At 40.3% G+C, this 15,674-nt stretch overlaps 1 protein-coding gene across 3 annotated transcripts in view; it reads right to left on the reverse strand.

Annotated features, from left to right (window-relative positions):
• Positions 1-1,031: 1,031 nt before the first annotated feature.
• cdk19 (cyclin-dependent kinase 19) overlaps positions 1,032-15,674 on the reverse strand; it is an 89,055-nt gene continuing 74,412 nt past the window's right edge. For all 3 annotated transcript variants that reach the window (XM_037981612.1, XM_017434125.3, XM_037981613.1), the window contains 2 exons: positions 12,133-12,378; positions 1,032-9,442 (listed from right to left, as the gene is read on the reverse strand). In XM_037981612.1, coding sequence (XP_037837540.1) covers positions 9,317-9,442; positions 12,133-12,378 — 372 coding nt within the window. In that variant the 3' untranslated portion in view covers positions 1,032-9,316. The remainder of the gene's footprint in view (positions 9,443-12,132; positions 12,379-15,674) is intronic.

Raw genomic sequence — 15,674 nt, forward strand, 5'->3', positions numbered from 1 at the left:
GGCTCATCCACACACACACAGCTCCGCCAGAACTCGTGGGGCTGTTTGCCAAGTTTTAGCTTGCCTGCACTGGTTCCACTCGTCATTCCTGCAGGTCTTAAAGAGGGCTGAAGGCAGCACTTGCTTCAGACACGTTGTGGTAAATCTGTATCACCCACTCCCGAAGACAGAAGGGGGATAATGTTTTCACCTGTTTGTGTGTTCGTTTAGGTTTTAAGCAAAAATGTCAGGCAATGTGTTGTGTTCAGAGGATGAGCTCAGCTACTGCCGCACCAAATTCTAACTCAATATGTCTAGAATTGGCTGGTATATAGATAATTTTGTATTTTCTAAAGTCAGTCAGCTGTGGCAGCCATCTTGTTGTAGATGTTCACCCGATGATTGCATTCTGAAGTTCCATTCTGTTCAGTGGTTCATGAGATGTTTTGCTAAAAAACAGAGTTGATACTAATAATTAATAGCAACATTTTCAACTCAGCCCTCACACAAACAGTTAGCTTTCAGAGTAGAAGTTTGGGGTCAGTCTTAGCTACGACCACACCAGTTTATCTCAATATCTGTCAGATTGCCTTAGTTATAACCAGTTTGTGTTGACAAAGATTGCTTTGCAGTGGGAGCCATCTTAAAGTGGATTAACTTCCAAAGTTAATCAGCTGTAGATGCACATCTTATGATTAGTTTCTAAAAGTTTAGTGGTACATAAGATATTTCGCTAACAGACATAGAAAAACCCAGACACAGGCAAAAACATCATCAACGATACTGCTGACTAAAATCTTTAACTCATAGCTTGATATGGTGGATAGACCAAAAAAGTTGACATCACGATAAATATGTCCATCTTTCTGTGAAACGGATGTGTCAAATACTTCAATTATTTGATTATTAAACAAAGTTCCACACTTTCCAACACTGCGTAGGAACTCTGAGGATTCAGGTGTTTTAGGAATTATTCAGTAGCTGAATGGGACGAAAACCTCTGGCGCCATCAAGTGGTCACTCATCCTAACAACTCCTGCACAAAGAAACGCTTGAGACAAGAGGTTTTTATTATAGAGGATATAAAATAAATATACATGACTTTTCTTCTCATTTAACAGTCATTTGTATAGTAAAATTTGGACAGGTCTGCTAAACGCTGCTAAATAAATGTTTTCTTCTGATTCTCCTGTATCGAACTATTGCTGCCTCATCTATAAACGCCATGAAAAGACAACACATTTAGGCCATATGTATATTTCAAAGTCATGTACACGCTCGCTCGCTCGCTCGCTCGCTCACTCACTCACTTAATACAGATACAGAATACAGATACAGGAGTAGACGGATGTTCCAACCTGCAAAGCATTTGCTTTTCTGCTGCAGCTCACTCTGAGCTTTTTGGTGACTCTACACTCTATTAAAAGATGGACATCGTTAAATTGTTTTATTTAAACACATGCAGTGGGTTGTTCTGGAACCCAGCTTTGTGTGGCAGGAATGGCAGGAGTCCAGCTGTGCAGGTGGAACATCTGTCTGTCTGTACAAAGCGTGGGACAATAAGTGCTTCTGTTCTCCACTGGAAAAAGACGGGCACATGCAACAGTGTCAGAAAACCGTGGGAGGAAAAGCGCGGCCTACGTGTGCACGAGATTTCAGAACGGTGTGAAGCACCGTGTGTCTGTCTATATTTACACACACAGAGGAGCGTCACACTTCCAGGACTTTAGTGTCTAAAGCAGGACATTAAAGAACATTAAATACTTGTTTTTATTCATCACTAGGTATATGAGCAACAAGTTACTGTTTTAATATCTCAGTGAGAAAGTCTTCAAATGTCTTCTTATGTACAGCCTTTAAAACAAACTGCTCTGACGAGCGTCAGGATTCTCTGCAGTCCTCAGCAGAGTGAAATAAAATGTGAGGGTTTAGCTGCTTGTTGCCGTGTTCCATAAATCACAACACGGTACGGGATGAGGAAAGAAATGGACAAAATGAGAGAAACAAAACATCAGGTGATATTGGGGGAGTAATACATTTTACAGCCTGGTAAGTACTGGATAAATATCTGATACTTGTAGATTCCTACCAGGTACTTACCTGATACAGAAGTACTTAGACTGTTCCAAACACATATTCTTAATGTACCAGATATGTACCAGGTAGGTACTAGTTACATACATGATAATGACCAGGTATGTACACAGAACATTCAGTACTGTGTGACAATATGGTCAGTACCATGTAAGTACCCAGAACATACGTGGTGTTTTCCTGACACATACCAAACATGTACCCAGTAATTGCTTGGTTTGTACTCGGTACTTACCTTATTTGTACCTGGTACCTACCCATTATTTACTGTATATATACCCAGGTTGTATTATGTATTGCTCCCATGTTTAGTTTAAAATGAGAAAAGAAAAAAGGCACAAAAGAGCTAAATATGGAATATCTGCGTGACCAAGCTGAGATCGGACCATCAGGAACCAGTGAGTGATCCTAAACATTGGTCTTCATCCTACTGTACAGTGCGGTGGCATCAACACATTCAAAAACTACAAGTCTTTTCATGTGAGCTTATCAGGAACAAAACTAAACTAAACTAAAAAAAAACAAGCAAAGAAACAGAGCCTAGTGATGCCTGCTGTGGCTGACAGGTCCTGTTCTAGAGCTACTACAGTTAAGGCAGAGGAAAATTCACAACATGATTATTATTCATAGATGTATGGAAATAATAAATATGATTGTATACTATCCATATATATGCATTTCTTTACAATAGATCATTTAAGATACATTTTAACATGGTGTGAAAACAATGACAGAACTGAGTCTTGGACTGCTGTCGTCAATATTACATAAGGAATGAACACACAAACCCATAAAGTCTACGAAAACCTGTTGACTGTGAAGCCTAAGCCCAGGTGAAAGCTTTAATCTGGGATTTCTTTGCATAGGAGTTGTCTGACAGGAACCTGCCACTCTCTGGAGCTCAGTAACACTTGTGACAGCTCACCTCCTGTGGAGAGAAAAATGTACAACAAAAGTGTCTTCAGATATTTCAGCTGTTGCTCACTTTAAATATGCACACTGAAGGGGGGAGAAAACCTTCAAATAGCTGCTGATTCTCGTCGTGTATGACTGAACCCCCCCCCCCCGTCTGCCAAACTGACACAAGAAGAGAAAAACAATGAAGACAAAGAACACACATCGTCTGTTCACACAGATGTCACAGAGCTGGACTAAACCTCCAGGTTCTGTCCAAAAAGTAACAAAACTCACTTCTAACAACACAAAGAACTAAAAATAAAGACTGGGAACAGGACTACACTGATGCCACATGAGTCATGCTTTTCATTTCTTGACGTTATGAGTTTGAAATAAAAATTGTTTTTCAAAGTTAGTTTGAGGAGCAAACTAGCTCCGGAGCGCTTTTCTGCAGAACTCGTTCTCTTTATGGTTAACTGAATGTGTTAATGTTTTACCTACAGCTCATTCTGCAGCCAGACACTGACATTACAGGAGTAATTCAGATCTTTTGTGGTTATGAACAATAGATACCTTACCTGTTGTAGAAAGCTCTTTGAGCGACCTGACTTTGGACTTTGCTTAACTCAGACTGGCTGTTTGCTCATCAATTCTGTCAGAAATAAACTTTCTCCAAAGTGAATTGCTGTCCTCCTAAAACAACTCCAACATCTAAAAGTTTATATCAGTTCATGTAAATGCTTTTTTAATTAAAGGCCTAGCATTCCTTGAAGGAATGCATATCGCCCGTCACCTTTCATGCCAGACTTTTACGCTAAAATCATCTTTTGTTGAGAAGGGAAAGAGTTATAGACATTATGTGCAGTCTCATAATGTCTCACTCATAGTATGTGTTGGGGATGCCTCTCAGCTACTACCACAGCAGATTTTAGCTCAATATCTGTAAAACTAATCGAGTTAAAGCCATTTTTTGTTCGCTAAATCGACTTAGCAGAGATGGCCATCTTGAATGTGGTGAACTTTAAAAGTTAATCATTTGTAAATCCAATAAATATTTTGTGAGAGTCTCATTCAAATCCATCCAGTGGTTCATGAGATGTTTGGCTGACAGACAAACAAACAAACACATGCACAGACAAGGGCAAAACCATTAGCACCCTTATCGTGAGCCAAACCAAACCTTTACATGGGCAGCATATTTGCATTATGCAGTTATTTACATAAGATCCTGGGGGTTCTTTGGAAGCACAAATAGCTGTAGTGAACTGTAGCACTTCTGGTGCAGTCTGTGGTTACTTCCTGTAAGGAATATCTGTGTACTGTGAAACTGACAGTGATGTAAATGGTTAGGACATGACATTCATAAGAACTCACAAGAGTTCATTTTAAGACAGCAGCAATCCACTTTGGTCTTGGCCCCACTCTGACAAGCCATTAGCTTGTCATTCAGATCAGAATTACTATAACTCTTTTTCTCCAAACTGAGATCATTCGACTGACAATTATCCACAGCAGGTAAGATGTTAACTGCTCAAGACATTTCCACACTTCAAAGGATCTGAACTATCTCTTCAACTGCTCATGTTTTCTTATTCTTGGTTTGCATTTTGCATGAATAACTGACACTAAAAACTGTTTGCACAGTGGACATAATGTGGCTGGAGGTGAGTCCAAAGCTGAAATAAGTCAGCTGGGCTGCATGTGGTTCCAGAACAACTGAAACCTAAAGGAGAAACCTTAGAGAGGTGAGACTTAAATGCATGGCTCAGTAAAAAAAAAAAAGGCTCGAACAACACCTATACAAAAAGGGTTTCATAAAAGACAAAAAGTGCAGTTCTCCTGTCATCCACAAGGTGTGAGTGTTTCCTACGTAGCTGACAAATCCTCATCTTTACAGCCTTCCTGTGTCTGTTTGAGTGACATCAAAACACTGAGAGCGTTCTTTATTACAGTCTGCACGATGGTTGCCCGAGGTGAGCGAGCAGTCAGGTAACAAGAAGATGAACCTTAAGTTTGGTGCACAAGTAACACATCAAGTTAAACTGATTTATCCTGTTTAAAACCTTGTAGTAGTAGATAAAAGTGACTTGACCACTTCATTAAGGTGTAGTGGAATCAAAAATGTAATAAAACCCCCTGAAATGTAGTTAAGTGTCATGTAGGTTAAAATACAAATGCTAAAGCCTCAGACTGATGCTTCTGTGCTCCTTTTTGCTGCTTTTGGACCAAGAATTATATAAAAAAAATGACTTCACTCTTAAGCCTGCAGGTAAACATTCAAAGCCAACTATAAACCTCACTAATTTGCACAATACTGAACAGCTCATTGGTTCAAGACATTTAAATATTTATGTGTAAACTTGTTTTACTCAGCTATGTGCAATATTAGTAAAGTTTAAATACACCTTCCATTTCTAAGGTTTTGCACACCAGGACATCAGAACTCATCTGGAGAACAGAACAACAAATAGTTCACCACAAGATGTAAACATTTCTTTAACCAAAGCACCAAATCACCTTAACACAACACAGAGAAGGCGAGACACTGACTTAGAGAAGCAACTAGTGCTGCCCATCAACCTGGGAAGGGTTAAAGGTCATTTCCAAACTATTTGGAGTCCATCATTCTACCGTAAAAAAATAACACTCACAAGTGGAAAAACTCCTAACCCTTTTCCCACTTTTCCTGGAGTGGATGTCTTAGCAAGTTCACCCCAAGGTCAGACAATGCTACTTTTTCAAAAATGGCCAAAAAACAATTTCAGTCTCTACAGGCCTCAGTTAGCAGGCTAAAGGTTAAAGGTCATGGCAGAACAGCTAGAAAAGTATGGCTTATTTGGAAGAGTTGCAGCAGAAAGCCTCTTCTCTATAAGAAGAACATGGCCGCATGACTCAGGTTAGCAGCGTTTCCTCTGAGTGAACCACAAGACTTCTAGGAGAAAACCAGACCAAAGGAAAGATGTTTACCCAGAATGCAGTGTCATGGCTGGCTTAAACCAAACCACATATTAGCACCAACACCTCCTATCACCTGTCAAACACGTTGGTGGAGAGCTGATGGTGTGGGCTTGTTCTGCAGCCACAGGACCTTTGAGTCGACAGTGAACTCCTCTGTAGACCAGAGGATTCTGGATTCAACAAATGTCTGCAAATAACAGTAAATCAAAGTAACAATTTAAAGAAGAGTGGGTTAAACTCCTCACCAGGCTGATAAAGTCACACAAACAAATAGTGCTATTTATTTTTCTACTCTGTTGAGTCATGGGGTGGGATAGCTGTTCTCTGAACACTGGCAACTGCAGTTCAGCTTGGTTTTTCCAAAATAAATAATGACACTGTAATTAGTTGTAATAAATCATACTGTTGTTCATTTGAGGATGTATTTACCTCAATGTAAGATCTGGGAAAAACCAGAATTTAATTTTTCAAATGTCTTGATACATGAAACCTTTAAAATTAAAGGAAGGCATTGTTTTTTGTTGTTGTTGTTGTTGTTGTTTTTTAGAAATTTGTAAATATAATTAGTATAGAACTTATTTGAAGAAATAAAGAGACAATGATGAGCTTAAAATGTGCTGAACATTACATTCTGCTGTCTCGCAGCTCTTGTGTTTCCCATCAACAATAAGCCAGTTATTTAATTCTCAAAAGGGAAAGAAAACATTTATAAAAGTACTTTTTATAAGGCTAACTGAAATGTGTGTTAGACTTCTTTACATTTTTCCCTCAAAGAAATTAGGAAATATATGGCACCTATTATAGAAAAAATACTTTCAAAGTTTTGATGCAATAGTAGTAATAAAGAACGCACCCATTGTTTATAAATGGGGTCTAACCTTAACCAGGGGCCTCATGAAAAAAGACTTGTGTAGATTTCCTACTGAAATGTGGTGTATGCTTAAATCTAAAAACTGGTGTACACACAAAAAAATCCAGATGTATGAAATTATCAATGTGGAACTGAGACAGCTCTTTTGACACGCCTTCATTTAAACATGCAAATAGATGTAAATATGCCGTGCCTGTGTGATTCTTTTAAAAAAAATCACATATGCAAGTGGGACAAAGAAGAACTTCACAGAATATGAGTTGGAGATTCGGATGTGGAAAAACACCTTGTTTGGCACACTGTCCTTTGGCATTAGCGCCAAGCACAAAAGGAGTGAGAGGGACAGTGGGTACACTATCGCTACAAGTGTGCCAAGGGTGAAGCTGTTTATTGACATAGCTACCATAAACACAGAAGTTTAATCAGCAAAAAACAGGAAGTCATTTACTTCAACCTCTGACTATTATTATTAGTCTGACTATTATCAGAGACAAGATGATGTTTGGGGGCACATAGGCTCAGTGTGTGCATCAGAGGAGTTAATATTAGGTAAATTAAACAATTTATTCACCAAGAAGCCCCCCATCCTGCACAGTGCCAGCTTGTAGTTGGTTCCCAACTATGCTGTTTATTAGAATGAATGAATTCTGTGTTGAATTAGGCCGCGTCGCCACAATGTTGGTTAGCTGCATTTGTGCATCATATATCATTTTGTACACTGTCTGAATGAAAATGCTTGTTCAAAACTCAAGCAACAAGACTGTGCATGTCTGCGACTCACGAGAAAACTGAGACCAACCACGAACATTGCAAGACATTGCATAATGGAGTAGTGGTTAGCACTGTTGCCTGGGTTAAAGCCCCGGGTTGGACCTGGGGTCTTTCTCTGGGGAGTTTGCATGTTCTCCTCATGTTTGCGTGGGTGTACTCCGGTTTCCTCCCTCAGTCTAAAAACATGCATGTTAGGCTGCCTTCAGGCCCAGGCCCTCCTTGAAAAAGAGATCTGGGATATCAGTGGGACTTGCCTGGTTAAATAAAGGTTAAAAATAATAAATAATAACATTCTGGAGACTCCTTAATGAATGCCGTTCACTAACTAACTCGCTAGTTGCAACCCAATCAGATACCACCATAAGTGTTACCAACGAACCAATACCTGTAGAAAAGTTGGCGTGAAGCTGCACAAATTTCCCTGGTCATTTCATTATTGATACATCTGGAGTTTTGCGTGGGAAAAGGGCATACGTAACCACATGAGGCCCCAGGTTCCTGCTCTGAGTTTGGCAGGTCAGGTGGAGTAGGACGAAGGCGAGGATTCGAGTGACAGAAGTCACCCAAACGTTTCTTCCAACTCTTACCACAGCTCTGTCAAGCACAGTGGTGGAGGGGTAATGATTTGGGCTTGTACTGCAGTGCAGCTCTGGTAAATAAAATGATAAACAACATGCAGTAAAGTAAAAAAAATCAAACAAACAAACAAATAAAACACTGTGCACACATCCATGCACATCCACACACACTCACAGGGTGATAAAACTTAAAAAAGAAAAAAACTGGCATCAGGCAGTAACAGTCTCAAGAGCCACATGTAGAGGGGGGGTTAGGTACTTTTAGCTGCCCTGTACGTTATGCGCACATTTGTGTTAAAATTTTAAAAAGCCTTCAGAGTTTGATAAGATGGATGTCAGAGTAAAGTGTCCTCCTAACAACAGACAGGAAGCATTCGACCCCCTGAAAATGTCATCATTGTCGGAGGAAACGAAGCTCCACTGTCTCGTGTTCCTCATCTTCAAAAGAGAGCACAGCTTTTCTCCCAATCCAAACTGAGATGAACAGATCTAGACACACAAGGATTCAGATAAACTGCGCCGTTAGCATTTCCCTGCACTGACATCAGTCAAAGAGCTGAAGTTTTCCTGCGTAGAAACAGGTGTCTCTGGGTCTTCGTTCCACTTTGCCTCGTTTCTTTTGATCTGAGCGAGATGACAGTAAAGGGCTCTTCCATCCCATTGCTCCCCTGTGTGACAATATTAATAATGACATCAACTGTCAAGGTCAACTTGAAAAGTCTAGCAAACAACCCCCCAAAAAAGGAAACAAAACTCAAATAGAAAAACGTGCGATATAATACACATATATGAATAGAGCTGCGATTGTTCCTGTGGAGGAACACTGGGTTTATAAGTGCCTTAGTTCTCAGTCTGTGTGATGCCTTCACATCCATTTTGCATTTTGTTCTAAGTTGTTTTAAAACAGTTTCAGCCGCCCCACCAGGCAGGACAGGATTTCTGTTTTTTTTCTGTTTTGGTTCCTGTTTGTGTTTCAGTGGCTGTCAGTCCAAACCTGAAAGGTAGGGGCAGCTTCAAATGGAAGATGGCTGACTTGGAATGACGCAATGTGAGGACAGGGGTCTGAGCAGGAAGAAGAAGGCTGCTGAGGAGGGTGGGTTGAAGATGAGGAGGAGTTGAGTCCTCTGCTGGTTCCAGGTGGGGTTGGGGTGGGGCTGGACATGGAGTCTCAGTAGCGGTGGGTCTGGTGAGAGTACTGGGAGCTCTGCTGGGAGGATGAAGAGTATCCCATGGAGCTCTGGGGCTGAGTGGTCCCCTGGACGTTGCTTTGGTAACCGAGACGGGAGCTGGAGTGCTGAGAGAGAGAGAGAGAGAGACAGTGGTGAGCTCTTCCACCCAGTTCTGACCTGCAGCATTTAACTTCCAAGAAGCTTAGAAAACATTTGTTTCACTGAGTTTCCCAGATCATTTTTGTGGATTTTGTTTTTGGTTTGCTATACTTTGAGCTTTCTGGAAAAAAACAAATTTTAATAATAATAATACATTTTATTTGAAGGTGCCTTTCAAAGCACACAAGGTCACTGAACAAGAAACAGAATAAAACAAATCTATAATCGTATAAAACAATAAAAGGTATATACCAATATAACAAACACAATTAAAAAGAAAATACATTATCAATCAATCAATCAAATTTTATTTGTATAGCACATTTCAGCAGCAAGGCATTTCAAGGTCCTTTACATAATTAAAAAAAACAAAATAAAAACAGCATGTGACATTGAACAAACAGTAAGAAAGAGACAAAAACCCGCACTCTAACCCTAATTTAGCCATAAGCAGCTCTAAACAGGTGGGTTTTAAGTTGAGATTTAAAGGCACCCAGTGTTTCAGCTGTTTTACAGTTTTCTGGAAGTTTGTTCTAAACTAACCCTAAAATGAAAGCTGCTTCTCCTCGTTTGGTTCTGGTTCTGGGGATGCAGAGCAGTCCAGAAGCAGAAGATCTGAGGGGTCTAGACGGTTGGTACAGCGATAACAGATCTTTAATGTATTGTGGTGCTAAACCGTTCAGTGATTTATAAACTAACAACAGTATTTTAAAGTCTATTCTTTGAGCTACAGGGAGCCAGTGTAGGGACTTTAAAACTGGTGTTATGTGCTCTATCTTCCTGGTTTTAGTGAGAACACGAGCAGCAGCGTTCTGAATAAGCAAGTTTGAAGAAATGAGTTTTTAGATTAGATTTAAATGAAGAGAGAGAATCAGAATTACTGTGGAAGAGAGTTCCAGAGACGAGGGGCTGTGCAGGAGAAGGAGAAGCAAAGTATTTCATAACCCACTGGGCAGATTTTAACCAAACTTTCAGAAAGTTATCATTGGATATACATCTACACTCAGTTAATTTTTGGTCCAATTAAAGATATGCATTCCTTCAAGGGATGCTAGGTCTTTAATTTGTGGATGTAAAAGATTCAGTCATTGAATGTCCTCGTTAAAGAACAGAAAAAAAAATAGACATCACCTAAGCCCTGACGTTACCAGCTGGACACAAAATTCCCCCTGCAGGTTGTCAGAAAAAAACTAGAGTCCCAGACTCCAGGAAACCTGAGTGCATGTTTTAGTTTTTCCAGCCTCGGTCACATGTGAAGCACTGCTGCTACAGTATGCAGGAGAGAGGTGCATGATGGGATATAATATATATATATAGATACAGATCAATGAGGGGAAATGAGGACAGTGTCACACAGCAGCCCCCCCGTCCCCATGTGTCAGCCCACCCTACTGGTATATTTATACATCTGCAAGGACCTGACGGCCACCAGCTGTCTGACATGCAGTCCTGCTAGAAGAACAGAAATCTGAGTTGGATCCTCAAGTTAGACTGGAAATATCGCCTCCGTGTGGCCATGCTGTGACTGAGCCGAAAGAAGTCACATGAATGCTGAAGGACATCCTTTCAGTTCAGCAAAATATGTAATCAGGGCAAACTTCTGCATAAACACCATCGTTCTCTCTGACCCTGTGATAAGACTGGAGCTAAAGATACAGCTGACGCCTGAGAAAAGACCTGACTTTTTATCTGCTCTGTCAGCAGGGCAGTGAACAACAGCTTGTTGTTGTCTGCTGTTCAAGTGTTGATGTCTGGACTTGTTTCTCAAGAGGATGTCCTGGAGCTCAGAGGGCATCAACAGCTCAGAGATCAAAAAGAACAAATAAGACTTACGTTTTACAGGGTTCCTACACACCTGTAAATCCCCTGGGAATGTTTGCACAGCTTTCATTATTGTAAATTTAGAGTAAAAATATATGCATAAAAAATGAACTGGATGACATTATGACAGAAAGGTTGAATCCTGCAGTCGTAACATTTGGGTAATAATCTGCAGTTATGTAGCCAAATCCCATGCATGCTACTACTGGAAGTAACTCGGGGTTCACAGCCTTGGCTGCATGTGACATGCAACATTTGATTTCCATGGCGCCATATAAACTTACTAAAAGCAATCAAAGGGCGGCATATTGAACTGGAAAAAAAATATATTCCAGACAGATCATTTTCAAGGTTTTTATTTGTTCGCTTAAAAAAAAGTAAAGTTTTGCTTTTTGAAGTATTTACATTCAGTCTGGTTTTGGAACCACAAACAACCAGGCAAAGAAAAAGTTTTGTTCGTTTAGTTTTTAGATTCTTATGCCCGAGATGTTTAATTTAGACTTTGTGTTCAGTTCACAAATGTTTCATCAATAAAATGCTGGTTTTCGTCAGTTTTTTTTATTTTTTAATTTCTCTTGTTTCATTTAAAGACATTGGGGGACAATTTGGGGATTGTCCAAGGGCCACTTCTGACCCTCAGGCCAGATATAGTCTGTCTGTGAACGAAAAAGTTCTCAATCATAAACTCAAACTAAAAATCCTGATGGATAAAACTTTAAACTCAAGGCCTGATGTGATCAATAAACCACAAATGGGAGAAACAGTGTTTGTTGATAACAATGAAAATAAAGTGGATCTGTGCAGCAGCTCAGTTCACAGGACTCTAAAACCTCACCTGGTACTCTGACTGCAGCACCCCTGTGCCTGAGGAGGCCCCGGAGGGCCCAATCCGAGGTTTCTTGTTGGGTGGGCCTTGGTCCTGACCGTGCTGCAGACCCCCGCCCGTGGCTGTCCCCGTGGCTCCGGAGGTGCCGTTTGTTTGAGCCGAGCTCTGTTGGGAGGGGGCCTGCTGACCTGCCGCCTGCTGCTGGGTCTGAGCCTGATTCTGGCCCGTCGTCTGCTGGTGCTGCTGGGTCTGGTTCTGCAGAGACACATGGAGCAGAACCGGACAAAGCTAGGCAGCAGGAAAATAAATACATTTTTAAAAAGTAGCATTTTTTGTGAAAATGCAACATGAATGCTGAGTGCTGAATGATGGCTAAAGTTTGTTGAAGAAGGAATTAACTGAACTGTTAAAGTTAAAACAAGCAGAACAGAAGCTAAAATCAGCCAAATCAAAGCCAAAAGCTAAACCAGCAAAAATAGTAGCTAAAAGCTACAACGAGCAAGTGTGAGGATTTGAGTTTTGAGTTATTATTTCAGTTTGGTTTGTTTTCTGGTTGTGCTGTTCTCAGTATTTCACTCCTCCCCTGTCACTCTTTTGCCTTCCTTGCCACGCCCATCTCCACCTGTCTGCCATTATCCCCACTCACCTGTTTCCATTTACCTCGTCAACCCCAGTATTCAAATACCTGGTCATTTCTCTCACACCCTGTCGGATCATTCTTTGTCGTTTGCTGAATCTATGTTTTGTTTCCTCGTTGCCATACCCTGCTTTGGATTTTTGTTAAGTTTAGTTTGCTGCCACGTCAGCAGTTTGTTTTTATTTATTTTCTTTATTCAATAAATTAGTTTTTGTTTTTGAAGAATGAGTCTGCACTCTGGGTTCGCTTCCATTTCCATCCAGCCTGACAGCAAGACCATAGGTAAAAGTTAAATGTAGCATTCATAGTTAAAACTAAAATTAGCAAGATGGTAGCTAACAGTTCAAAGTAGGAAAATTGTCCCTGTAAGCTAAACTTAGGAAAACTGCAGCTAAATTAAAACATTTGCAAAATTGTAGCTAAAACCTAAGATAAGCAAACCTACTTTAAAACCAAAATTAGCAAGACTAATTAGCTAAAAGCTAAAATTAGTAAGGCTGTAGCTAAAGGCTAAAAGGAACGCAAAATGACAAACATAGAGTATGCTGAAGTAGATTTAAAGAATAATGTTTCTGAAGTAATTGAACAGATCTGAATGTATTTCTAGGTGAAAATATTTGTAAATAAAAGGTAAATAATTGTGTATAAAAATTACAAAAACTAAGTCATACCACACTATTCCTAACTTAGCCGAATGTTTTGATATTGAATGGTTAGCAGCACAAAGTGTGTAGAAGTAGTTTCATTCCAAAACATGTATAGAAGAAACCAACAATAGGAAAACAACAGTGTGAATGCTGAATTAGTGTTCAAACAATAAAAATGGGAAAAATTACATTAGGAACAAAACAAACCTCATTGATTGCTCTATATATATATATTTAACTTTTTTTTGTTTTTTAAAAGATGACATTTAAGTAAGCTTTAAAACATGAAACGACCATTAGCAACTCATGAAAACCTTTCATTTGTTGTGCAGACTTTACTAATTAATGCTCATATTTTCTGTTGTTGGATCTTTTCCACCCACACACTACTGTGTCGCACAAACTTTCAAGTTTTCACAAATGACCAGCTGCCTCATGACGTGTTTCCTTCTGCTCAGTTTAAGTGTCTTCATGTGCCATAATGCTTCAGTTCGGTGCAGGTTGTCATCATCCGCTACCAGAAAGCCAAAGGCTGGACATAATGATTTTGCCATTGTCTGTGTGTGTTTGTTTGTCTGTCTGTTTGCAAAATATCTCATGAACCACTGGACAAATTTTAATGAACATTGCAGAAAGCATTCTTGGATGAACACCTACACCTGATCATTTTTGGAGTCAACCTAATTCAAGATGGGTGCTACAGCAAATCAACCTTAGCTAACACAATAATGGCAATAACTCAGTCAATTTTACAGGTTTTGAGTTAAAATTTGATGTGGTAGTAAGTAAAAGCAGTATTTGATCACGAGAGATTGTGCAATAGTATTATTTTCAAGATTTGACAAAAGCAGCTACAAATCTATCATTTCTTCACACAAGACAATCTTAATCTAAAACTCTGGCCTGAAAGATCCTGGGTGAAACGCATTCCTTCAAGGAATGCATTTCCTTTTAGGTCTTTAATTTCAGTGTGTGTCAGTATGTACTGCTTCTAGTCAGCAGCTGAACAGGAGCTGCGGCGTCTCACAGGTAACACAGAGACATCTGGCTTAGCTTCAGGGCTCCAGATCTCTTTAGACTGCACAAGAATCACTTGTCAGGACCGTAAACCAGCCCTGCTGAAGGTGTCACCTTTCAGCTGCTGGTACTGCAGCGAGTCACTGTACAGGAAGGTCAGTCTGCTGCTGCAGTGTGTTCCTGCCTCCGGCAAAGTCACAGCTGTGTCAGTTCAGTGATTTATTTCACTGTAAAAATAACTGAACAGGCAGAAGAGAGACTGTGAACTTCAACGGGCTGCAGGTTTTAAAGAACCAACATTCCTGTATGTAACAACAGCTGCTCCTTCACAGCAAAAAAGGAGATGTATCAAGACACATCTAGACCACTGAAATCCCTTATACCACTGAGTGCACTGTGTTAGAGCTGCAGGTAGTCTAATAAGACAAGATTTAAGATTTTAAAGGTCGGGCTCTCCAATCTCTTTGGGTCGGGCTTGTCATGGCAAGTAGGGAAGACGGAGAGGAACCCAGAGCGCAGACTCATTGTAAGGAAAATAAACTAATTTATTAAACTAATGAAACAAACGAAAACAAAAAGCTGACGTGGCAGCAAACAAACAAAAACTAAATTTAAATACATAAAGGGAACCGAACTCAGAAGACAAGAACCAGAAACATGGAGTGAGGACAAACAACAAACATCAATGGACCAGCGGGGGATGGAGAGAAATGACCGGGTTTTAAAGTACAGAGGATGATTATGGTAAGTGGACTCAGGTGTGAGGGAACAATCACAGGCAGGTGGAGATGGGCGTGGCAGGAGAACTGAAAGAGGGTGACTGGGGAGGAGTGAAATGAAAACAGAAACATGAGGAGGACGGAACCCAAATGAACCAAGAAGAAAACAAAAACCAGATAACTAAAAATAGGAAACAAAACCAAAACACAAACCAGAGAAATTAAATAAAAATAAAACAAAAACAAAACCCAGAAAAAGCCAAATCACCACAGGGCTTTCCAATCTCTTTGGGTCGGGCTCTCCAATCTCCGGTGCTGAGGTCACCGAGGTGGTTAAAAAGCTCCTCGGTGGCAAGGCTCCGGGGGTGGATGAGATTCGCCCGGAGTACCTTAGGGCTCTGGATGTTGTAGGGTTGTGTTGGTTAATGCGACTCTGCAGTATTGTGTGGACATCGGGGGCAGTTCCTCTGGATTGGCAGACCGGGGTGGTGGTCCCCTTATTCAAAAAGGGGGACCAGAGGGTGTGTTCCA

The sequence above is a fragment of the Kryptolebias marmoratus genome, linkage group LG19 (assembly GCF_001649575.2).
Source record: "Kryptolebias marmoratus isolate JLee-2015 linkage group LG19, ASM164957v2, whole genome shotgun sequence".
NCBI classification, from domain to species: Eukaryota; Metazoa; Chordata; class Actinopteri; order Cyprinodontiformes; family Rivulidae; genus Kryptolebias; species Kryptolebias marmoratus.